Consider the following 17,225-nt stretch of genomic DNA (forward strand, 5'->3'; position numbering starts at 1 on the left):
TAAGAAATTTCAGAGCTCAAGCCTGTTGGGGAACCTAATAACAATAAAAACAATAACCACAACAATAATAGCAACTAATTATTGTGCCATCTAAATGCATGTTGCTCTACTGCATAAGCCCAAAATGATCTCTGCCCTCAAAGAGTTTACAGTCTGAAATTTTACAGAGGGAAGAGAACAGAGAGTTTGTTTATTTACCATATTGATATACCTCTCCACATCAAAGATTTCGGAGCGGTGAACAGCAAGATAAAAGAATAAAACACTATATTAAAACCGTTAAAACATTTTAAAAGAAACATATCAGAAGAGTTTCTGATCTGAAGGACCATCTCCCTAACCCCAAATGAGTGGAGGTGGGCTGTAGATTAAAGGTAAAGGTGTCCCCAACCAGTCGTGTCCGACTCTAGGGTGTGGTGCTCATCTCCGTTTCTAAGCCGAAGAGCCAACACTGTCCGAAGACGCTTCCGTGGTCATGTGGCCGGCATGACTGAACACCGAGGTGCACGGAACGCTGTTACCTTTCCCGCCGAGGCGGCACCTATTTATCTACTTGCAATTTCTTGCTTTCGAACTGCTAGGTTGGCAGGAGCTGGGACTGAAGACGGGAGCTCACTCCGTCACGCGGCACTCGGGTCTCGAACTGTTGTCCTGCCGACCTTCCGGTCTGCAATTCAGCATCTTAACCACTAAGCCACCTCAGCCCCGGGCTGTAGATTACTCAGTGGTAAACTCACGCTCAGAGGAACTCTCTAGACAGACACGCATGCGCACGCGCACACACACATTCCCTTGCAGGTTCCTAGGCTGAGCCGCCTACCATTGAAAATGGGTTCAGTCTGAAGCCCCCCAGCGCCCTGTGCCCAGTCATCCAGTTAGAGCAGCCTGTGGGAGACCCCAGTTCCTCCTTTCTGTTGCAGAGAGATGTGGCAACTGCAAAAGACTATTCTTGTGGGCTTCTGTTGGGGGGCGGGGAGGTTGTTGGTGGGGGGAGGCATTGGTGGTTGCACGTGTTTAATTACTGAGGAAGGAAGTTATTGTGAGCTAGCTCAGGCTTCCATACAGGTAATCCTCCTGGCTCTGCAGAGGAAATCAGGCACCGTGCCACCTTCTTTCTGAAGAGCGTAATTGGAGCGTAACTCAATGCCCAGGTGAGTCCCGAGACCTGACTGGTTAGCACCTACCTTGTGGCTCCCTCTGATATTCCGATAAAATGTCTGCAGCACAACAGTTCCCTGGCACCAGCTCCAGAAGGCTTGTTTGCTCTCATCAAGGTGCCAAGGACTTGTTAGCTGACAGAGCAAAGGAGGCCTTTTGTGTCGCTGCTTTCCCAGCATATCATGGGGCGGCGGGGGCACGGGGGGAGCTTCCAACCTGGGCTCACTTTGTAGGGCTGGAATGCTGCCTCAGTGAGCCTCACAGGCCCTTTGCCCCCTGAAGGGGATAGAGTGGGCGTGTGTGTATTAGGGCTAAAAGACGGGGACAGTTAGGCCGTAAGCCTTCCTCCGCAACTCACTTGTTGCAGTCAGGAGCCCTTTGCTCGGCAGGCATCTTTCCCTTGGCTTCTGGCACTCTGTAGCCTGGGCGGGGTGGCTTGATCTGCAGGGTGGACATTGGGTGGAGCACGGTGGTTGGTTGGATGTGCAGTGAGCCAGGGAGTCCTGAATTCACATGAGATCCTGGTTCAAGCCCCAAATCATTGGGTGGCACTCTGCCCTCAGCCCGAGCTCCCCTCCTGCTTCCGCCCGTCAGCAAAGTGGGGATAATATTGTTCCAGGTGTACGATGCCACATGGGTGGCACAGGAGTCAGAAATTTAAAGAAAGGAGCTGGAATGCCCACCACCTATGTTCCTGCCTGCCTCTCCAGCTCAGTAGACCAGAGATGAAGCCTCACTAAGGCACGGTAAAGCTGTGTATGCGCTGGAGTGTGTGTTACGGTGGTCTCGCTGTTGCATGCCTTTCGACGTGTCTTGGGGCACCCTGGCCTAAATGGTTGGGCTGCCGCTGGGGCTACAGTGCCAACAGGGACCAGAAAAAACAGCTGTAAGGCCGGAAACCAAAGTCAAAAAAGAAACAGCTGCACCAATGTAATTCCCAACGCGTTTCGACACTTGGCCTTGATTAACGGAAAAAGGGAATCCTTCTTTTGGAGGATTCCCTCCCTTCCAAAGACTGGAAGCAAGGGAGAGGGAATCCTCTAAAAGAACCTCCAAGAGTTTTTCCCTTGATAAAGGCCAGGTGTCAAAACATATTTGGGAATTAAATTGGTTTCAGCTGTTCTAGCTCTGGTAGCCTCAGTGGCAGGAATGTATAGAAAGCATTTCAAAATATGGTAGAGGAATACAGCACATTCAATTAATTAATTAAGTAATTAATTAATTAATCATTCACAACATTGCCTGTAGATACGTTTGGCTAGGTCACCGTGATCCTGTCATACAGCGCTCACTTTGGATAGCAGACACATTTGCCGCTGGTCCACTGTTTTCCTCTTGGTAACGTTTGAAAGTGAGAACCCCATCCGTAAAAATGCTGGAGCAAACGTCGCTCCTTGTATCCACAGCGTGTCCACTGCATGTCCCAGGATGCTGCGTCTTCAAACATTTTGGTGTTCACTGGGAAACGTGTACTGAAAAGGCAGCAAATTTGTATGCAGCAATTGGTCTTAAGGGTGTAGCTACCTATATCTAGGTCTCGTGTTCTGGTCTGGGAGGAGTGGTCTGCTAGGAGGGGAGTTAGAAGACCAAGTGCAGTGACGGCTCCACCTTCCAATTGTAAAATCCACCCCCCCCCCAGCAGCATGAGCATGAGAAATTTGTTTTTTAAAAATCGTATGTGTCTTGCAGTGTGTGTTTGTGAGGGGTAGTCTTCAGTGCAAAGCCAGGACTGGAGGACATGGAGCAAGGTGGAGTAAATTTACGGCCATATCACCCAACCACAGGAAGCCCCACCCATAACCTTCTCCCTCTTTTGGTTTCTAAAGACCGAGCTAGACAGGAGGGCAGCAGAGCTGCGTATTTTCTACTTGTATCGCCTACAAATCATTATTGAAAGTAGGGGATGGAAGGGGGTTGATTTAAAGGACATAATGTGGAACCCTCCACCCATCCTGCTGCATATTCTTCGCAGGCTCTCTCCCCAGGCATTTTTCTCCCAGCTGGGGTGCTAATTCCAGAACTGAACTTGTCTTCAGACAAAAACATTTGGTGGAGTGGGGGGAGGGGCTGCAGGGAGTTGAATGGTGGGGCCTTAAATCAGGCTCCCCCCCCCCCAGTGTCACTATGTTATTGTGACAGATCAGGGTTTAAACCCCAGGTTCTGTCACCGTCATATCTAATTTGGCCCTGAGCCTTCAACACGCAAGGGTTGCACATTTCTCCAAACATCTGTCCACAGTGAGGACTACCAGCTTGCACCCTCATTTTCAATAAAATAAAAGGATTCATATATACTCAACGTTCTGTGGCTCAAAGCTACTAAATCCTATAAAATAATCCATATTTGGGAATTCCTGCCATTAGAGTCTCCTAGCCTCCAAAGTAAAAAAAAGAGGCTGTTGAAGATGTCTACACAGTCTACTACATACTGCATCCTCCTCCACCCCCAACTTGACATGTGGATTAATCACGCTGGAGTTGGGCCAACAAACCCTTCTCCTGATATTTCAGCTGTTCCTGGCAGGACCCTAAGCAGCGCGTTCCTAGCTTGGTCCGTCGCTGTCTTAGCTTCCTATATTTTAAATCCTCGTGAGTGTAGCAAGAAGTTTAGAAACCACACAAGCCATGTCGATTGCATGTTCAGTGACCACAATGAGGTTTGGAGACAGGCTGGGGGGGGAGGGCGGGGAGGCACAGTAGCCTTCTCCCTGTGCCCAATGTCCCCTTTCCCCCAAATGTTCCAACTTCTAGAAACAACAGCACTCCCCCCCCCCCGCCGCCGCCCAATTTAGCAGCCATTAGGGCCAGCCTGAAAACCAGTCATTGTGGGCAAATTTGGGGCAGCTAAGCAGCTAGCATTTAATCGTGTTTTTAAAAGCAACAATAATATATTTGTTTTTAAAAGAACCTTGCCCAGCCCAGCCCCAAGTGGAAGGGAGAACTTGGAATTGAAGTGAAAACAAAATCAAGACAATTCAGACAGCCTTAATTGGCATCACCTATGAGAGCGCCAGCATCCCAAATGGAACAGCGATGTAGAATTTGGGGTGGACCGTTTTGGAGCACCCTGTGCACTACTTCAGTCCTTCAGAGCAGGAAGAAACAGCAACCGGCGTACGGCCCTCTTTTAACAGAGCCGATTGGTGGGAGATTTGGGACAGATAGAAGGAGGAACTTCTTCACACAGCGCATAGTTAAACTATGGAATTTGCTACCACAGGATGTAGTGATGGCCGCCAACTTGGATGGCTTTAAAAAGGGGTTGGACAAATTCCTGGAGGAAAAGGCTATCAATGGCTGCTAGTCCTGATGGCTATGTGCTACCTCCAATAACCAAGGCAAGTGAGCCTACGTACACCAGTTGCTGGGGAACATGGGTGGGAGGGTGCTGTTGCGCTCATGCCCTGCTTGTGGGTTCCTGGTCAACAGCTGTTTGGCCACTGTGTGAACAGAATGCTGGACTAGGTGGATCCTTGGTGATCCAGCAGGGTTCCTTTTACGTTCCTATGTACTTGTTTGAACAATACAATCTTTGAAATGTCTCGCAATCCATAACCTGGGACAGAACCAAAATGCAGTAGTGCACAACTGCATTTGTCATTTGTGTCAAGTCTGCCCAGCGTAGGCTAGTCAGGATGGGTTGCACATTGCCCTGTTTCCAATTTTGAACTTGCTCAAATTAAAGCTCAAATGGCTTTAAAAGGGGGTTGGACAAATTCCTGGAGGAAAAGGCTATCAATGGCTACTAGTCCGGATGGCTCTATGCTGCCTCCAGTATCAGAGGCAGTATGCTTGTGTACACCAGTTGCTGGGGAACATGGGCGGGAGGGTGCTGTTGCACTTGTGTCCTGCTTGTGGGTTTCCGGTGGGCAGCTGGTTGGCCACTGTGTGAACAGAATGCTGGACTAGATGGACCCTTGGTCTGATCCAGTGTGGCTCTTCTTATGTTCTAACGGAGCAGGCCTCCTCCCTGCCATATTCAGTGCAAGGGAATATTATGGATTGCCATGACTTTCTAAAGCAGTAGTGGGGAACGTGTGACCCTCTGGATGTGGTTGGTTTCAAATCCCATCAGCCCCAGTCAGCAGTGGCAATGGTCAGGAATGACGGAAGTTGCAGTCCAACCACACCTGGAGGGCCAAAGGATTTCCAGCCCTCCTCCTAAGGGAAAAGCCAAGATGAATAGCAGTAGTTTAATCACAGGAAATGTTTTTCCCCGTGTTCAGCCTCGCAGGCATTCAGAATACTACAAATTACCTGTGTAGCTGAGCGTTTGAATTTATCTCTCTACCACTCGATCAGTCACAATGAGCAAGCTTTTAAAAATCTGTTGCAGATTTCAAACTGGAGATTGTAATTACTGGGCCTTGCAGCTTGGGTTGGTCTTAAAATGCAGCACTTTCCTTTTCCTCATAGAAGTGAGTGAAAAACCCTTACGTATGTAAGTTGGGCTGCCAGCTAAACCTGGCGCAGTGCAGTGGCTAAGAGCCTATGCTGGAAGCCCCGGTCTGGGTCCCAGCCCTGCTGTGATGTCACTGGGTGGTCTTTGGCAAGCCACTATGATCTCAGTTCATCCCCCTGTCTGCAATAGGGGGATGATGATCCTGGCCTGTCCACCTGAATTGTTGCCAGGGTTAAAATAAGATGCATGTAAAAGCAGCGCTTTGAAAGCGCTGTAGAAATGCTGAGTAATTATTTTTATTTATTTATTCTATTTATTTTTAAAAATTCTTGTCCGCTTTTCAGGGCAGAAGCCCTCCCAAGGCAGCTCACAGCTTAAAATACATAAAAACAGTTAAAATATTAGAAGTGGTAAAACATAAACACAATAAAATAGCAATAAAAACAACAATAAAAATAATTATTATCATTACACTTGCACCCTGTGCTTGGTGACCCTGCCATTGAGAATCAAGCCCACCCTTTGGGCAAGTCTACATTAAGCAAAAAACCCACATCCTTACTGGGGCTTTCCTCTTTCAGTTTCTTTGTGGGATTAGGAGGGGCTCCTTTCCATGGTAGACACATGGGTTTAATCGAGGGAACACCTCCCTCCCTGGCATGTGTGCAAAGCGGGGGACGGACGGACTTGTTTTCGTTGTTTAACTTGTGCTGTGCTATTTTCCTCACAACCCCCAGGAAAGCTACAATTTCTGAGTAGATGTAACATTGTTCTGTAAGTCTGCAACCCTTGGCACACTTACTTGGGAGTAAACCCCACTGAACTGAACGGGGTGCTCTGAATCAATAGAGGATGTTGATTCTGAGCTTGGTGGGGCGGGGGATCAGATCTGTCTCCCTTTGTCTCAGGGAGGCAGTTTACTGTCTTCTCCCTCCGATCAGCAAATGTGCCCAAGTGTTTACATGGCAGACACGTAGTTTGAATCGAGGAAAGTCCTTCCTCGGCAAGTTCATAGCGCTAAGCTGGCATCGCACTGCCGATATCCCGTGTGTGTGTGTGTTGTTTTTTAAAAAATATTCCAGCTTATCTCTGATCTTTTTGAAAGCGGGAAAAACGGGAAAAGGCGCAGGAGATGTCCTGGCGGTTGAAGAAGTCGTGTAAAGGCCCCGCAAACTTCCCTGAGTGGCCAATCATGAGTGAGCAATAAATCGCTCATGTAGAGACACCCATTGTCTGCGTCCCACATTTAAAGCTAGTTTAAAACTAAACTAGCTTTAATTTAAAAAGAAAGCTCCCACCTTCACTGTAAGCCACCATGAGTATTTTTAATCAAATTTATTAATTTATTATTTATTAACAATATTTCTACACTGCTTCTCATTTGATACAAATCTCAGAGCAGTTAACAAAAGAATAAAAACAATCAAAATGAAACAAATGAACAAAAAAAGACCACACACACACGATGGCATCAAATGGACATAGAGATGATGGTGATGAAATAATTCTCCGTAGTAATGTGTCTTCACTGCTGCATGTTGAATGCGGAAGTAAATCACCATCCTCTCAAAAGGCGGACCGCGTGCCAGTCAGCACCTCACTCTGTGGTTCCTTGGCATGCTTTATAAATGAATGATAGTGATTGTGAACATTACATGACAGTTCACTTGCCTTCCATTGTTTTGCAGTGCTGGGGTTCAAAGTACCATTTTGGCTAGTCTGATGGTAGTGGGTTATTTCAACTGCAAGTACGGTTTCCCCTCCCAACCTCCCCCCCTCCGGTTATTAACTTTAACTTCTCCAGGACGTGGGGACCCCGTTCTTCAACTTAGCTGGTTCCCACCCACCCCACGCTGCTCCCCATCCAAGAGCATTCTGCCCCGTGTCTTTGCGCAACCCCAGTTCCTGGTCAGGCTGTTGCCAGTCTGTTCCAGTAGGATCTGCTCCCCCCAGGGAGGTCAGTTGAGGACACAGCTGGACCTCCCCCCCCCCATTCTTTTCCCTTTGAGGGAGGCCAGCGGGACTTTGCTGTTTTCATGTTTCCTTTGATGATGTTACAGTTTTGGCCACATGCCAGAGAGCTGCAGGTTTCCTTCCAGAGCACTTTGCATGCGGTGCACGGGGGGGGGGGGGTGTGTGGTGTGGCTGTGGCGGCAGGAGGAAGAGAGAGGGGGAGGAATCTGTGGAGGGAAAAGGTGGGCTGCATAGGGGGACAAAGAGGAGGGGTCTAAGCCTAGCATATCCCCTTGCTAACTGCGTCTTAACCCTGGACTCCAGGCAGTGGGAGATCACACAAGGGTGGATTGGGGAAACTGAGGCAAGATCCCTCCACACGTGCACACGCACACACTAATGTTGTTGGAAGGACCCTGCCTCTTCCTACCTTGATCATTTTTCTGTCTATCTCCTCTTTCTACAATGCCCCCAATATCTACCTTAGCTGACCCCCTTTGCTAAATTTCTGTTCCTCTTAAAGCAAGATGTCACTGTGGTCATTTCTAAATTGAGGGCTTCAGGGGCTCAGCCATGCCTGCAGACTAGAAACCCAGACCCCAAACTTGTGGGGCCGAGGGCCGGTTGTGGGTATATGCCTTAATGACAGATCACTCTGCACATGCTCAGAGGCTATTCCCGCATTTCCCATGTTCCCAGACTGAGAGACCTGGCGCTGAAAACAGATTCTGGAGCGATTGCATTTTGAGCCAGGACTAGTAGGTTCAAATCCCCAGCTCTGAGTGGATGCCAGGAGTGAGGCCATTCCTGTTTGAGCCCTGAATCTCCCACCTTCTTGGCTGATGTTGCTTTCCAAAGCGGGTGAGAAAAATATGCCAGAGCCATTCAGCATTTGCATGAGTTTATTTAAATATATGCAAAGGAATAGTGTTCGCAGCCTAGCGTTTTTAAAAAGAAAAAGAAGAAAAAAGCTTGAGTCGCAAACTGGCTTGGGCCACTTAAAACCAGTCTGGCAGCTTCTCTATCCACCCTCCCCCCCGCCCAGTTCCTTCTAGTCTTAGGGGGGGCGGGTGTCGGCCCGTTCCAACTGTTAGTCTATGAATGCAGAACAGGAGCTGCAGCACTGCCTGGTGTCTGAATCTTCTGCCACTGCTTGATATGGTCCAAAATACACTGTTTCCGTGTGGCACATGAGCACACAGCCTGCGTGCCACTCGAGTGGAATTCATTGCCCCTAGTTGTGGGAATAGCCATTGGTGCAGATTTTTTTCCTTTTTAAAGGAGGTTTAGACAGGTTCATGGAGGAGGGATCTGTCCATGTCTGCTAACTGGGTTAGCTAAATTAAGCCTCCGTATTCCAAGGCAGTTTACCTCTGAATGCCAGATGCTGAGGACAGACAAAGAGGATGGTTGCTATCTCCATCGTGACCTGTTCATGAACTTCTCAAGGTCATCTGCCTTGCTGTTGTTCATGGCAGAATAATGGATTGAGGCAGACTCTTGGTCTGCCAACCAGCCCTTTGCTCATCGCATGCACACACAATTCCAGAGTGACTTGTTCCGTGGGCTCAGACAGGTGAACTAGACATCCTGCATTCAGATCCCAGCTCAGTCACAGACTCACTGGGACAGCCTTGAGCAAATCCCTGCTTCTTGGACCCAGTACAGTGGGAATCCTGTATGCTGCATGCTTCGCATGCTGAACTGGACAGCCTGCATTCAGATCCCAGCACAGTCACAGACTCACTGGGACAGCCTTGAGCAAATCCCTGCCTCTTGGACCCAGTACAGTCGGAATCCTGTATGCTGCATGCTTTGCATGCAGCAGGTCCAAGGTTTAATCCCTGGCATCTCCAGGTAGGGCTGGAAAAACCCCTGCCGTTGGAGAGCTGTTGCTGGAGAGCCATTGCTGCCAGTCAGTGTTGACAATACTGGGCTAGGTGGACCCATGGTTTGGCTTGGTACAAGGCAGCTTTCTATGTGCCTATCCCCAGCTCCAAGAATATTATAAGAGTTAAAAGAATTAGAGAAACCATAGAGTGAGGAACAATTGGTTTGTAATTGGGTTTCAAATTGGTTTGTTGTTACAACTGATGGGTTGTAAGTAGTTGAAATTTAATTAGTAGTTTATTTAATGTGTAATTACTGACTTTGTTTATATTATTGTGTTGTATGTTTTGGGTTAACTGGAATGCTCTCTGGTATAGAGTGCAATATGAATTATTGTTGTTGCTGTTGTTATTTTGAACCCCCAGCCTAATTGGCAGGCCACATTTGCCTGCTGTCTGACCATTCTGTCTGTAGTACAGAATGTGCCACAAATAGACATCCTGCAGAAAGGTGGTTGAAGAGGAAGCAGCTCTGGGTTCAAACAAGTGAGCCAAGCTGCATGCTCCCTGTTTCAGCTGGGAGAGCATTCCTTCCTAGTGTAAAATAATGGAGTCATCAGTTGCATCCTGTCCTCCAGCAAAAGACATCTAAGTCTTGCAAAGGAAAAAAAAATATTTTCTCCCCCCCCCGCCCCCCCGCCTCCTTCCTTAATTTCATCATGCAATAAGAATAATAACCCATAGTATTTCTATTGTGCTTTAGGTTGTCCATGTACACTTTCTCAGTGTCCTTATGGCAACCTTATAGGATAGCTTAAAAATGTAAGAAGAGCTCTGCTGGATCAGACCAAGGGTCCATCTAGTCCAGCATTCTGTTCACACAGTGGCCAACCAGCTGTTGACCAGGAAACCACAAGCAGGGCATGAGCACAACAGCACCCTCCTGCCCATGTTCCCCAGCAACTGGCATACAGATGCATACTGCCTCAGCCATCATGACTAATAGCCATTGATAGCCATATCCTCCCTGAATAACAACGACAGCTTCTTCTTGTTGCTATTATCATTATCATTATCCCTACATATAATTAACGTTATTATCATTGCAAAAGAGGGGCCTATGGGTGGGAAATAGTGGCTTGCCTAGGGAGAACTGATGCATTTTGTCTTAGGTTCTTATGTTTATAGCAGAGATGAAATTTGAACCTGGGACTTCCTGGTTCACAGCTCTCACTCTTAGCCACTACTCTGCACAAGCTGTCAAGGGTAGCAGTAAAAAAAATGGGGTGCAAAGAGCCAGATAACACTGCATTTCACAATTCTCACCTTTTATTAAAAAAGGGTTAAGATCTCCAGGACTGGAAGCCGGAAGACCCAGGTTCTAGTCCTGATTTGGCCACGAAGCTCACGGGGTGGCTTTGGGCCAGTCACAGACTCTCAGCCCAACCTACTTCACAGGGTTGTTGTTGTGAGGATAAAATGGAGAGGAGGAGGATAATGTATGCCACCTTTGGCTCCTTGCAAGAAGAAAAAAGATGGGATATAAATGCAGTAAATAAATAGTGCTGCAGTGAGGGCGTGCATGTCAGGCATTAGCAAGAGAAAGACACTCTGTGCATGTTCAAAGGCACTGTCTGAAGGGCCTCAGTGCTCTACACATCAGCATATTCCTTTCCCACGGGTGCGTCTTTCAGTGTTACGTCTCAGTGCCCAAACTTTTTCTTCCTCCCTTCCCTCTGTTGTGCTCTTGTCCTTGACAGATCATTCTACATTTGCGGTGCAGAATTAATTATGCAAAGCAGGCAGGCAAATGTACCTCATTTGTATAATTAATCCCGCATGGTTTGGAGTTTTGAGGTGCAAAAATTGGGGACTTGTTGGGGTGTGTATGGAGGGACGACGTGGAAGTTGCGCAACTCCGAAGTTCAGGACCGGTATATTAGAGCAGGGTTGTAATCAGGATCGATGAAGTGCAGACTTTTTATTACAGTTTCCTGTTCTGACATCATAGAAGTAGCATAGATATTCATTTATATGAATAAGTAAGAACACGGTTTTCCCTTTCTTATCTTTGTAGGGTCTCATCCCCACGTTTTTGCCCCAGAATGCTTGCTGTTTGCCAACGCTGAAGGAGGATCAATGGGGCTTTCCTCCTAACTCTGGTTAACAGCCCCCTCCCTCCCCAATCCCAAACCCACATCTGTCGTGGCGACCGTGGAGTGTCGCCTCTGGGGGCGGAGCCCACCTCGGTCTCTCCTTATTGGTTCTGGATGGAATTGCGGTGAATGGAACAGAAGCCCAGCACGGTGGAGTGCCTGTCGGAGCCAGAGGACACCCGGTAAGCTCGCCCAGCAATCGGCAACCTACTGTGCATTATAGATTTTAACATTCCTCTTGTATGTACCACAATTAGATACTTTATGGCTGTTTCACAAGTGCATCTAGCTCTGGGTGTGGTTGTAAAAATGCCACTGGTAGGGCCCTTATCCCTGCTTTGGAGACACCCTTGTCAACAGCAGTGTGGGGAGTGGGATGTGCAGCATCATGGGCCTGTTCTCATGATCAAAGAGCCCACCAGCGGCCATTTTGAATATTCAACCCACGACAGCAGCTTGTTATGTTGCCCGAACCCGGCGGGTGTGGGTTGTGCAAGGTTTAAACAACCTTTGCAGAACCCATGTCCTGTTCTAGGGTTATTCGAGAGATGTTTAACCCCTGCACAACCTGCCCCCACTGGGTTCAGATGACATGACAAGCTGTGGTCACGGCTTGAATTTCCCAGGATGACACCCAGGGGCACCGCAGCTCGTCGTGGCTTAACTAAGCCATGATAAGCTGCGGCAATTGTGCAAACATGGTCAGTGTTGCAGTGTATCTTTACCCCCTAACAGGAGTGCCCCTGTGCGGGGTTTCAGGCAGCCAGCTAGCCAGCCATGCCTTCCTGCAAAACATTATAAGCTGTAAGGGGCTCAAGCAAGCCAGTTCACTGTCCCTCATGTCCCCACGGGTTTCCAGCATGTTTCGTTCTTCTTGGGGGTGTGGGATTGCCCCCTTTGGGGTCTCTTCTTTAAAGACTGTTTTGTACTGCTGCAAACCTTGGGGCTGCTGATGCCTCCCTCCTGTTTCTCAGTGGCCCCATTTTGGCTCCATTTCTGTCAGCAAAGCAGTACTGAGTTCCCTAGTGGAGGGGGTGATGGAGTACGCGTCGCTCAAAGGGCTGGTCCGAGTTTAGATTGTTTCCAAGACTTTAGTTCCTCATTCCTGTATTCACAGCCTGCAAGCACAGAAGCTGGTACTGGATATGGCATCCAGCATCTTGAGTTTCTTGGCCTTCTCCTTTTTTTCCTTTTTTAAAAAGATGCTAGCCACGAAATGGAAGAGCAACCATCCCCCACTCTCAGACGCCCTCAGCCGTCTCCGCGGGCCATTTCTCTTCTGTTGCTCTACATCTTCCATCTTGTCTGACAGAACATTTGTGGTTGGCAGGAGCAATTTGTTGTGAGCCAAGCAGGTCAGATTTGGCCACGGGTCTCTCTAGTTGTCGACCCCTAACTAACGTGGGGTTGGGATGTCACATGAAATTGGTGATTCCCAGTGGCTGCCCAGGGGCTGTCGTGAGAGAGCTTCCTGCATGTCGCAAGGAGTTAATTAAGTTAAGCCTCCTGAGTCCAGAGTCCCATCACCTCTGCATAATTCGCTGCTCTGTTCCCGCTTCCTTCTAGACAGCCTCCTTCTAGTCAGTTGGGTGGGCCACCTCGCCACGGCTCTCAGCTGTGCTTGTTTGGGTCGTTCAGCTACTCTCAATGCAGACATGACAGAATTAATATTCACCTACAGTAACTCGCACAGACATGGATTGGTGGTGGACAGTTCTTAGTTTTACACACCCTAAGAGAGCAATCCTGTGGGGATAGACGGACTGCAGAGGACCTTGGAGCACGGGGCAGGGTGGCCAGATGACACATAGGAAGCATCGCACTGGCACTTCCAAGCGCCCCGCCCCCAGGAACACCCGATTTCCCCCGCTCTGTGCTGCTCTTCTGAGGCAGGGCGGGAGGGCAGTTCTCTGGGAACTGACCAATCCTATGGCCGTCCTGCGTCCTTTTTACTGTTGTAGGGATCTGCATCTCTGAATAGTAGCTTGGTGCTTATTTTCAATTTGTTTGGTCCAAGCACAGTTTTTCACAGAGGACTCTCACTGACTGGGTGGGGCCTTCTGAGCATGTGTTCTCCTTTGATGGGAAGCCTAACACCCCATGTGTTAAGCCCAGGGCCAGTCTGTGGGACTGAGTGGGTGCTAATGTGTAGCTGGAGCTGCTAAAGTCCCCTTGTGGGCGTGTGAATGAGGGCATGTCAGGGCACAGCTATGCATGATGGGGTGAAAATAAAAGGACAGGATCCAAACTGTTTCAGATAAGATCTTGTTTTGCATTTATGGTGTTAGAATCAGATTGCGCAAATAGAGACGGGTGGAGAATGGCAAGCAGCGTTACCTGTCTGCTGTGGTGAATCAGGAATACATTATTATCAGCACTGTGATTAGATGAGGGGCCATCAGAACGACAGAATCCCCTCAAGTCTCCTCCTCGTCCTCTACCTCCTCCTCTTGTCCTGTCTCTCATGGTGCCACTGACTGAACTCCTCTGGTGTCACAGTATGTCACAACCTTACCAGCTGCTATTGGCTTAGCTGCTCTGATATCACAGAGGAGCTGGCAAATTTAAGGCCAGGTGGCTGAAAATTTCATGGGAGGATTTAAAATGTGAATCCTTAGGTTACACTAAACTGGTAAACATTGCCTCTGTGCAGTGATGAGCTTTTGACCTGTTTTGCACAGAACACTAACTCATGATTTATTTCATTCGTGGATTTTGAACTCCGGGTTGGTGTGACAGCCAGTGTGGTGTAGTGGCGAGAGCGTTGGACTGGCAACTGGGAGATCCGGGTTCTAGTCCCTACTTGGCTGTGGAAGCTCACTGGGTGACTTTGGGCCAGTCACAGACTCTCAACCCAACCTACTTCACAGGGTGTTGTTGTGAGGATAAAATGGAGAGGAGGAGGATTATGTATGCCGCCTTGGGTTCCTTAAGGAGGAAAAAAGGCGGGATATAAATGTAATAAATAATAAATAAATGTGTGAATACAGTTGCCCTACAACCATAGCTTGTCAACCATGAACAATCGAGCGCAGCTTGTTGTGATGTCCGAACCTGACAAGGGTGGTTTACAACCACCCCGCAATCCTAGAACAAGCCAGGGGTTTCAGGGTTGTTTGTAAACCACCCTAGCCACCCACCCTCTCTGGGTTTGGACATCACGACAAGCTGCACCCAGTGAGGGTTATTATTGAGATTAGATGGCACATGAGGGATGGGAAAATAAGCCACAGTGGCTTATTTGGCCTCCTCAATCATGTGAACCCGGTCAGTAAAAACCCACGCTTTGTTCTTTGTTGGGTTGTAAACTCTCAGTTGTATGAACCATGGGTTGCTACGTTTGAATCCCGAACTGTGAGTTGTTCATGGGTTGTTTCACCTGGCTACAGAGGCAGCAGGCAACAGTGGTCAAAACCCCCAGCTGCTCCATATTCCAGTGGTACAGTGCCACAAAGGCATTTGGTATAAAGGGAAGGGAGTGGGCAATGGAGGAGGGAAACAAACAACCCAGGAATTGAAAAAACAAACCATGATTTATTTGATCGTCTGCCAGATAAACCCTAGATAGGGCAACAAACCATGGGTTAACCAAGGGTTAAATAACCATGGGTTAGTGTCTTTCAGTGACACTTCAGTAAAGATCAGATAAACCTATGAAGTTGCCTTCTATTCACACATAGAAGGCACCACTTCTTGCAACCACTGGAAAGTGAGCATGCATATGCAAACTTGTCCTCAGACATCTCTTTTACATAGAATCTGCCCTGATTAAGAACTGGTTTATGTTGATTGGATATTGGTATGTTCTTCACAATTAACCGGACCTCCAACCATTTTGTTTATCTTCCATTTTGTTATATTCTTGGATAGGGAATACCACAAGGGGAAGGGAGCTAGCATTTTGTTATGTTTGACTTGTAAATTAGCCACTCACCTATAACAAGTAGAGACCGCCTCCAGATGATCGAGCCGGGAAACTTTGCTAAAGGGTTGTTCTTTTAGGCTGCAAATGATTTAATGTTGGCATGTGTGGGCAGGGAGGGCTAGTATAAAGTGGTGTGAATTGGTCGTTTTTACAGCCTTCTTTGCAAGGCGGCGTTCCGTGTTTTCTGACTTGACCGGGGAGCCAAGCTGGCAGCAGCTCAGGGGACCACAGAAAGGCACAAGCTTGACATGCCAAATGTGTGTACTCAGTGGACATCCGTTCAGAGGCAGGCCATATGCGCGTGTCCATACATCTGTGTGCGCACTCCTGTGTGCGCACAGAAGCGCTCGCAGAGGTTGCAGCAGCATCATGAGCTGGTGGAGGTGCTGGCGTGCAGCCAGGTTCTTGGTTCAGTTTGCAGGTGATGACACTTCAGCTCAGGGATTCACATTCCAAGGTCTGGAAGCTCACACTGCTGTGTCCGTGGGCCTTTTCTGTTGCAATCTCTGAATCTCACATCACGCCTGGGCTTTGATCTCCTAAGGGAGGTCAGCTTTTTCTGCTCTGGCATGCTTCCGTGGTTTTGTTTTTTGAACAACAATAACAAGTTTCCAACTTTGGAAACTGCGGAGAAGGCACAACTTGGGAAACGGTTCGCAGTAACTTTCGAAAGGCTCCGAAACAAGAGAAGGGTTTGGCGAGCTCCTTCCCGTGGCCGGGTGGTGGGTGTTAAGTTGCCTTGCCTGGCTGCTTCTCCAGTCTCCTCATGCCAGTGTCCATTCCCTTCCACCCTAGGGCAGATTTGCTAGTCACCCTGGGGGGGAGGGGGTGTATGGCTCGCCTGTCTTCCTTGTGCCCCATGTAGAATTTGCACCGGCCTTGGTGCAAGATGCCTCCTCTGCAGTGCACTGCGGTCAAAAGTCGTAGCCGATTTGGGAGGGAGGCGGTGAGTGAACGAGTCCGGCCTCAAGCTGAATTGACCGAATCCCAGCGGGAGGAGTGGGTGGACAATGCGCGTATTTGTTCCTCTCTCCTCCCTGCTGTTTTTGTGTGTGTGATAAACTTATTTACATTTTCATGCCGACATTAGTTAAGAGTGTGTTCTAGCATGGCATTTGTGAACATCTCTCTTTCAAGCAACGAATGCAGCAAAGACAAGTGTTGTGTGTGTTGTAACAAGGTGTAAGAGTGGAGCGTGCCACCAATTTTAATCTAGGAAAAAAGGTCTACCTAGTGCAGCATTGGCCAATTTGTTGCTTGTCCTCAGGTGTGCTTCTGCTGAACATGGAGGTTCCATTTTGCTGTCATGGCCAATGATCATGATGCTCACTGAACGGCCTTGGCTGGTTTACTGTCTCGACGTAACCTGTCACCGGGAGTTATTGTGAATTTATTTATTTATTTAAAATATTTCTTGGCCGCCTTTCAGGGCAGAAGCCCTCCCAAGGCAGCTCACAGCAATAAAATACATAAAAACAATTAAAGTATTAAAAGTGATAAAAATATAAAAACAATAAAAACAACAATAAAAGCCAACAGTAAAACCAACAATGATGGTAACAGCAACAACAGCAAAAATAGCAGTCATATCAAGAGAAGGCCGGGGTAAAATAATATGTTTTCAAGGCCTTCTTAAAAGTCTGCAATGATGGAACATGGAGGACCTCTGATGGCAGCTTGTTCCAAAGATGTGGGGCCACTGCAGAGAAGGCCTTCTCATGTGTGGTCACCCACCTGACTGCTCTCACGGGTGGGCAAATGAGAAGGGCCTCTCTTTCTGATCTTAAAGTGCAGGCAGGCTG

At 48.1% G+C, this 17,225-nt stretch overlaps 1 protein-coding gene across 2 annotated transcripts in view; it reads left to right on the forward strand.

Annotated features, from left to right (window-relative positions):
* The window catches only part of THRA (thyroid hormone receptor alpha), a 147,721-nt gene that overhangs the window by 73,137 nt on the left and 57,359 nt on the right, over positions 1 to 17,225 (forward strand). The window contains exon 2 of one of the 2 annotated variants that reach the window (XM_084804564.1): positions 11,420 to 11,680. In XM_084804564.1, coding sequence (XP_084660690.1) covers positions 11,628 to 11,680 — 53 coding nt within the window. In that variant the 5' untranslated portion in view covers positions 11,420 to 11,627. Of the gene's footprint in view, positions 1 to 11,419; positions 11,681 to 17,225 lie in introns of those variants that run through there. The other variant, XM_084804562.1, reaches the window with a different exon arrangement.

Source organism: Heloderma suspectum, chromosome 6 (genome assembly GCF_057233095.1).
Source record: "Heloderma suspectum isolate Gila_16-S chromosome 6, 16-S_ref, whole genome shotgun sequence".
NCBI classification, from domain to species: Eukaryota; Metazoa; Chordata; class Lepidosauria; order Squamata; family Helodermatidae; genus Heloderma; species Heloderma suspectum.